This window comes from Thalassophryne amazonica, chromosome 3 (assembly GCF_902500255.1).
Source record: "Thalassophryne amazonica chromosome 3, fThaAma1.1, whole genome shotgun sequence".
Classification (NCBI taxonomy): domain Eukaryota; kingdom Metazoa; phylum Chordata; class Actinopteri; order Batrachoidiformes; family Batrachoididae; genus Thalassophryne; species Thalassophryne amazonica.
In genome coordinates, this window is record NC_047105.1 from 69,061,489 (window position 1) to 69,070,263 (window position 8,775).

General features: G+C 40.2%; 1 protein-coding gene across 1 annotated transcript in view; it reads left to right on the top strand.

Annotated features, from left to right (window-relative positions):
• uroc1 (urocanate hydratase 1) overlaps positions 1–6,785 on the top strand; it is a 40,775-nt gene extending 33,990 nt beyond the window's left edge. Inside the window, 7 exon segments of the mRNA XM_034166641.1 lie at positions 792–864; positions 1,003–1,192; positions 1,302–1,400; positions 1,501–1,600; positions 4,869–4,950; positions 6,439–6,538; positions 6,641–6,785. Of these exon segments, the coding sequence (XP_034022532.1) occupies positions 792–864; positions 1,003–1,192; positions 1,302–1,400; positions 1,501–1,600; positions 4,869–4,950; positions 6,439–6,538; positions 6,641–6,781 (785 nt within the window). The 3' untranslated portion in view covers positions 6,782–6,785.
• The last annotated feature ends 1,990 nt before the right edge of the window (positions 6,786–8,775 follow it).

Consider the following 8,775-nt stretch of genomic DNA (forward strand, 5'->3'; position numbering starts at 1 on the left):
AGTTTGGTTAAAATTTGAACCATAAGTTAAAAATGTATGCCTTTGGATGACTTAGGTCATATTGCCAGCATATCAGTATGGTGTTAAAGGAAGTGTTTTTTTTTTCCTTTTTCCTTTTGGGGCTGTTTGTCCTTTGTTAGCAGAGGATTGAAATGCTTTTTATACAAGCAGTTCTCTTCTGTTTGCAAAGGTTATAGCTATGCTTCTATTACAAAACTTTTAACAGGTGGGTGCTGAACTAGTTTTAAAAATGCTTGTTGCTGTTCAGCTTTGTTTATTTTGTTTATCGGTTTAAAAGTTATCGGACAAAAATTAATCGGAAGATAATTGGGCCGATAATGTTTTTTTAAGTTATCTAAAAAGATAATCCAATACTGAAAACATTATCTTCGATAATTATCTGTTATCGGATTATCGGAAGTGTGCCCACCACTGCCACAGAGTACCACCCTGTTTATATTTCTTGGTGGAAATGACTTCCAAGACACAATGAGTGACTTGGAAATATTCATGTGTCCATCCCCTGACTTGTCTGAAGAAAACTGACTGTAAAAGTGATCACTTGTATGAATGATGTGTCTTATGTTTATGTTGTCTGATTACTTATGGACAATTGTCCACTTAATTATGGTCTCTACGCTGCAAACAGATCATGATTATTTCACCTCAACTCCATTGTGTTGGTGTACAGATGCAAAAGTACAAAAATAGTGTCGCTGTGAAATTACTTATGGACCTGAGTGCAGTTGAGGGGGTGACAGAACAGTTCTAAACATTACTTTTGTTTATAGGAGCAGATGTACAGAAGACTGGAGCTGGTGCAACAGAATTCCGTTACCCGTCATACGTCCAGCATATCATGGGGTGGGATATAAATTATCTTTATTCTGTTGCAACACTGATAGAACACAGTTTGTTCAGACCATTTTAAATGAATAAAAAGACTGCTAATGTTATATACGAGGTGCTGATGAGATGTATGCATTGATGGCTGTGTCACAGGGATATTTTCTCTTTGGGCTTTGGGCCTTTTCGCTGGGTTTGCACCTCTGGGGACCCACAAGACCTTGCTGTCACTGATGAAATTGCTGCTGCTGTCCTGGAGGAGATTGGTGTTACTGTGGCTGATCGTATCAGACAGCAGTACCATGACAACATCCTCTGGATCAGAGAAGCTGGAAAACACAAAATGGCCTGTGATTTTTATTATATATTTGCAGTCAACAATATATTTATTGTCTCTAACACCATACAGGAACTGTTAAATCTGCTGATTTCCTCTGTGCTTTCTCTTTGTTTAGGTTGTGGGATCTCAGGCCAGAATCCTGTACTCGGATCAGAAAGGCCGAGTCTGTGTCGCTTTGGCAATCAACAAAGCTGTCGCTGAAGGAAGCGTTTCAGTAAGATTATAAATATCTGATTTTCAACTTTCCTCGGGCTGTTGATTGTATCTGTGGGCTGTCTGATGTGACAGTTTGTTTTTTGGGTGCTGGGGAACAGGCTCCTGTGGTGATTAGCAGAGACCATCATGATGTTAGCGGCACAGACAGCCCCTTCAGGGAGACCTCAAATATTTATGACGGATCTGCCTTCTGTGCAGGTAAATGAAGGCTGAAGGTTTGATTTTACTGATCATACTGCCAATTTCAGATGATATGTGTTTGCTTTTAAGTGAACTGCCACATAACTTTAATGTGTCCCTGATAAACCATGCATCGTGTTAGGGATCAGCTATGCCAAGCACGTTTTCCTAATGAACAAATGACTGACATAAATAGGAACAAATGGCTTCTTGGAATGTGGGGTGGAAAAAAAAGCCCACAAGCTTGATGTGGCCCTTGAGCCAGTTATATATGGCTGGTGGCATTCTGTAAATGGTTTCCATGGTTTCATGGTTTCCAGACAGTCCCATGAAGTGGAGGATGTGCTGGCATGCTAAACTGGCCTAGGTCTAAAAGAGAGATACAGTATTTATGTTTGCATTTAGTCATTTTTAGTCAGTTTCAAGCATTATTATCCCATGCTGTTTGGTCATAATCACAATTACATTGCTCCACGTCCTGATATACAGTGCACCCAGAAAGTAATCTCAACACTTCACTTTTTTCACATTTTGTTATGTTACAGCCTTATTCCAAAATGGATGAAATTCATTTTTTCCTCAAAATTCTACACACAACACCCCATAATGACAATGTGAAAAATGTTTTTTGGAGATTTTTGCAAATTTATTACAAATTTTAAAATGAAGAAATCACGTGTACATAAGTATTCACAGCCTTTGCCATGAACCTCAAAATTCAGCTCAGGTGCATCCTGTTTCCACTGATCATCCTTGGCATGCTTCTACAGCTTAACTGGAGTCCACCTGGGGTAAATTCAGTTGATTGGACATGATTTTGAAAGGCACACACCTGTCTACATATAAGGTCCCACAGTTGGCAGTGCATGTCAGCACAAACCAAGCATAAAGTCAAAGGAACTGTCTGTAGACCTCCGAGACATAATTGTCTCGAGGGACAAATCTGGAGAAGGGTACAGAAACATTTCTGCTGCTTTGAAGGTCCCAATGAGCACAGTGGCCTCCATCATCTTTAAATGGAAGAAGTTCAGATCCACCAGGACTCTTCCTAGAGCTGGCTGCCCATCTAAACTGAGGGACTGAGGAAGAAGGGCCTCAGTCAGGAGGTGACCAAGAACCTGAGGGTCACTCTGTCAGAGCTCCAACATTCCTCTGTAGAGAGAGAAGAACCTTCCAGAAGGACAACCATCTCTGCAACAATCCACCAATCAGGCCTGTATGGTAGAGTGGCCAAATGGAAGCCACTCCTTAGTAAAAGGCACATGGCAGCCCACCTGGAGTTTGCCAAATGGCAGCTGAAGGACTCTTGTCATCTCAACTTTTTTCACATAAAAATGTCATGTTTGAATATATTTATTGTGATATATGTATTTAGGGAATAACTCAGTTGTGTCTGATGATTTGTGGATGTTCATGCTGGTTATACGGTCGCAAATTGAGCTTTGGCCGGCGAGGCTTACCGTCGAGCCAAGGCAGCATCGCTCCAACAGTGGTCAGGGCGGAGTAATCCATCAAACGTGAAAATCCATCAAATGTGAAACGGTAATTCTGTATCAGAATCCACATCAAGACTTTTGTATGGTGGTGATACATGACTCTCTCTCACTCTCAGCTAACAGCGCTAATAGCTAGCAGCGCATGCAGTCGGTGTTCTGTCGAATTGTGCATCTCGTCGCATAAATTAACAGTTCCACGTCCCGACAATTGCAGTTGCGCAGAAGACAGGAATGACATTCGACAGGAATGACATCTCGTCAGAACACTAGTCAGTGTGCGGAGTAATACATCCAACTGTGAAACGGTCTCATATTTTGCCACCGTTACCCCGATATTATACGGTCTGAAATTTCACACGCTTAACCAATCAGATTTGTGAAAAAATTTATTTTATATATATATATACTCAACAAAAATATAAATGCAACACTTTTGGTTTTGCTCCCATTTTGTATGAGATGAACTCAAAGATCTAAAACTTTTTCCACATACACAATATCACCATTTCTCTCAAATATTGTTCACAAACCAGTCGAAATCTGTGATATTGAGCACTTCTCCTTTGCTGAGATAATCCATCCCACCTCACAGGTGTGCCATACCAAGATGCTGATTAGACACCATGATTAGTGCACAGGTGTGCCTTAGACTGCCCACAATAAAAGGCCACTCTGAAAGGTGCAGTTTTGTTTTATTGGGGGGGGGATACCAGTCAGTATCTGGTGTGACCACCATTTGCCTCATGCAGTGCAACACATCTCCTTCGCATCATCCGTGAAGAGAACACCTCTCCAACGTGCCAAACGCCAGCGAATGTGAGCATTTGCCCACTCAAGTCGGTTACGACGACGAACTGGAGTCAGGTCGAGACCCCGATGAGGACGACGAGCATGCAGATGAGCTTCCCTGAGACGGTTTCTGACAGTTTGTGCAGAAATTCTTTGGTTATGCAAACCGATTGTTTCAGCAGCTGTCTGAGTGGCTGGTCTCAGACGATCTTGGAGGTGAACATGCTGGATGTGGAGGTCCTGGGCTGGTGTGGTTACAGGTGGTCTGCGGTTGTGAGGCTGGTTGGATGTACTGCCAAATTCTCTGAAACGCCTTTGGAGACGGCTTATGGTAGAGACATGAACATTCAATACACGAGCAACAGCTCTGGTTGACATTCCTGCTGTCAGCATGCCAACTGCACGCTCCCTCAAATCTTGCGACATGGCATTGTGCTGTGTGATAAAACTGCACCTTTCAGAGTGGCCTTTTATTGTGGACAGTCTAAGGCACATCTGTGCACTAATCGTGGTGTCTAATCAGCATCTTGATATGGCACACCTGTGAGGTGGGATGGATTATCTCAGCAAAGGAGAAGTGCTCACTATCACAGATTTAGACTGGTTTGTGAACAATATTTGAGAGAAATGGTGATATTGTGTATGTGGAAAAAGATTTAGATCTTTGAGTTCATCTCATACAAAATGGGAGCAAAACCAAAGTGTTGCGTTTATATTTTTGTTGAGTGTATATATATATATATATATATATATATATGTATATATATATATATATATATATATATATATATATATATATATATATATAATAAAATAAATATTTTTATATATTTATTGTGACCATGTTGCAAAGGTGCAATCGCACAATCACAACAATTGCAATTTTCACAAATGTGCATCTGTCAGATTTGAGGTCTGGTTCCAGCTTTGCTTTACATTCATTCATATAATCAAAAAATAATGGAATTAAAATGGCAGCTCAGTTGGTCTTTACCTTTCAGACATGGCGGTGCAGAACTTTGTCGGCGATGCTTTCAGGGGAGCCACATGGGTTGCCCTGCACAACGGCGGTGGTGTTGGCTGGTAACTCTGTCAATAAATGTCATCCTTCGGATAATTCACTTACAAGGCCTAATTATGAAGTTGGCTGCACCCCCAGGAAGACAAATGTTTCTTGGTCATAAAATGTTTGTTGGGATGCTGCTCAAAGAGTCCAGTTGGAGTAAAAACATGTGAAATACTTATCCCAAAGTGGCCATAACTGTTTTTGCTGTTGAAACATCACATGTTCAATGGGTCTCTCTTTTTTTGAGGGGGGGGGGGGCATTTTGAGCATGGTGCAATTTAAAAATGCATGAAAATATTAGTCACAATGATTGAACTTAATTTTTAAGGGGAAACAGCATGCAGTTGTTGTCCAGTATATCGTGTCAATATGGTGACTCGGCCGCTTTGCATTGTTAATTTAATAATGTTCTCTTATGTATGTTCATTACATGTCAGTGTTGGTACATCTTCTTAGATAAATCAATCGAGCAGATCAATCAATCTTACATAAATCAATCGATCAGATCAAACCAAAAATAACCACCAGGGTGATGGGGGGTTTGCAGCTATGCATAAAGAACTATCACTGCCATAAACCCAGAACATTTAAATATCTACAGTCTGGTGTAGCATAGAGTAGCTTGTAGTCTAAATCCTTCTCAAACTGAATTGTTCCACTAAAATGACACACACCAAAATTAATGGTTCCTATATTTTCTGAAGAAAGTGAACAGTATTTTGCACAATTTGACAATTTTTTCACAAGATTGTTTGTCATGACATTGTTTGCACAGTGCATACAACTGTAATATTTTCATTGTGTGTTTATGGAAAACCAATATAATGTGACCAGCTGTATATTCTTTTTGTGTAGGGCTAAGCCTAATAATCTCAAATTTAGTTCAAAGCTATTTGCTAATAGAAACAGGAAAGGTTTTGCTTCTGAAGCATCATGGCTGTGTAGTATTTCTGAAACCTTTTATTATTGATTGTAATACCTTGCATTGTTACATAATAAATGTAGGTCACTGCCAAAAGTACATAGCTTTGGTAATATTTATACATTTGATCTTATGTCTCTTTAATTGACTGGATTGAAGTATTATTTCACTTCAAGTATGAAGTTGAAAATGCTGAAGTACTGCTTACAAAAATTGCTAAATTAGTTTGACATGAAGTTTGACTTGTAATTATGTAAATATACACAAATGAAAACATGGTGTTGGTTGACAGAAATAAAACATCAATTAACTGTCAATTAAAATGGACAATGGTTAACAAGAAACAGCTGTGGAGTAGTTGCTTCAACTGTGGATTGTTGACACTGCAATCAAGTGGCAGCATCCTAAAATGAGTGTTGCAGTTCCTCATCAACATTTTGGTACCAAGAAAGCTTTGTCTACCAAGGGGTGCAGCCAAGTATATAAAGATGAAGTCTCTCACACGGACAAATGACATGAATTAAAAAAGCATTCTTTGCTTCTCAGCACATGTTTATCACCTCATTCTTTGCCTCGTCTACAGGGGGGAGGTGATAAATGGAGGGTTTGGTTTGGTTCTAGATGGATCAGAGGAAGCAGAAAAACGTGCCCGTCTGATGCTCAGCTGGGATGTTTCCAATGGGGTGAGAGTGCAGAGGGAAGATTTGAGCATCAGTCACCATTTCAAATGTCTTCATATTGTAGATGGTCCTTGACTGACTGTCATGTGTCTGTACGTGCTGCAGGTGGCTCGTCGTTGCTGGTCTGGAAACTCAAACGCCTTTGAGACCATCCAGCACACTATGGAGGACCATAGCCAGCTGCGTGTCACAATGCCCTTTCCAGTAGAGGATGCGAGTGTGCTCGATCGTGCACTTCAAGGATAGCGAACACAGCAACAAAACCTGAAGCTATAATCAGGCATGCACATAACTGGTACTCATGGTGCTTGTGCGTGCTAAAAATAAATGATGCGCAGCAGAAAACACAAAGGAAGCACTTTGTAGGAGGAAAGCAATGACAGATTGTAGGAAAAGTGTTTCCCTCTGTGTGTTGTCTGCTATGCATCAATGATTTTTAGCACACACAAGCATGATGAGTACCAGTTATGTGTACCTCTGGCTATAATCACTGTGTCTAAATGAGGAGCGATATCACCCACAGTGATCAGTACAGAGAAACTACAAAATGTAGTTCATAATGATTACTAGCAGGAAGCTCAGAGGTATTTGCAATTTTAAAGACAGTTTCGAACTTTCAAAACCACTGAATTAATCATCAAAGTGTGTGCATGGATATTGGCTGTGTGAATATAAGTACATAAAAATAAAATAAATCGTGAGCACTTTTGTGTGGCCAACTATATACTTGTTATAACAATGTGTAATTGTTTGATTCAGATTATAACACCATGAAAACAAAGAGCATTAAAAGTGATAAAGACTCCAGTAATGCATTATGATGTCATAGTGATGCTTTGTCAAGACTTTATGTTTAATACTGAGTGTCTATGACATCACAAAAGCTTACCACCAGGAAGTGGAGGTTTGTTGTGTTTCCTGACCTGTGGACAAAGTTGTCTGTGTGTGAAGGAAATAAAGTGACAACTGTTAAACTTTGGTGCAACAAACCGTACATATATGTAGCTTTTGAGGAGGTAATGGTCTAGTGGTTAAAAGCGTTGGGCTTGAGACCAGGGGATCCTCTGTTCAAACCCCAGTCTGACCGGAAAATCACTAAGGGCTCTTTGGCAAGGTCCTTAATCCCAAAATTGCTCCCGGTGTGCATTGAGCACCTTGCATGGCAGCACCCTGACACTGGTGTGTGGGTGTGTCTGTGTGAATGTCAGGCATAATTGTAAAGCGCTTTGAACATCTGACACAGACAGGAACGCACTATATAAATGCAGTCCATTTAGCTTTTTTTTGTGATATCTCAGAGGAATCTCAATGCAAACGTCAATATTTTTATTTTGGGATGCCCCCTGGCAGCCTCTCTAGGGAGGTGTTTCAAGCATGTCCATCTGGCAGGAGACCCCAGGGAAGACCCAGGACTAGGTGGAGAGATTATATCTCCACACGGGCCTGGAATGCCTTGGGATCCCCCAGTCAGAGGGGTTAATGGGGCCAGTGACAGGGAAGTTTGCTGGAGCTGTTGCCCCTGTGACCTTATTCCGGATACAGTAAGTGGTTGAAGATGTATGTATGTATATGAATGTATACAGTTTAATGTGTTAATCTATGATGCTATGCAGATGACTGCCAAATTTATCTGCCTAGTGACTCAGAGGGATGGTCAGTCATTGAAATGGCTCCTGGCATGTTTAGAGGATATTAAAGCTTTTGACACCAAGGAAGTTTAGTTTTATTATTTTTTTAAATTGCATTTCAGTGGTTGTTTTTATTTTTATTTTATTGTGTTTCAATTTGTATTATATTTAGTACAACACCTTGTGTCAGCGCTGGCTGTTTTAAGGTGCTTTACAAATAAAGTTGGTATGGTATGGTAATCTATAAAATTCGTTGTCATAATAGCGTTCATGTTTGCTTCTCTCCTACCAACTGCATATGTTGTTTTGGCTTTTTCCTTTTTGCTCAGGGTTGCCACAGCAAATCCGACCAATCTGCGTGTTGATTTGACATGGAAAATGGACACGGTGGTCTTGAAGTAGGAACCCTCTGTTTTGGACTAACCACTTGATAAATAAAAGTATAATAAAAGTACTTGATATAAAATTATAAATGTGCATTATAATGTCATACGGTATGTCATTAAATGCACATTTATAATATCATCTGTAGACACTTTTTTCCCCCAGAGTTAGTTCCACAACAAAATCTGAAGCAGTGTGTGAATAGTTTTAGTCAGTGGTGGCGCCAGG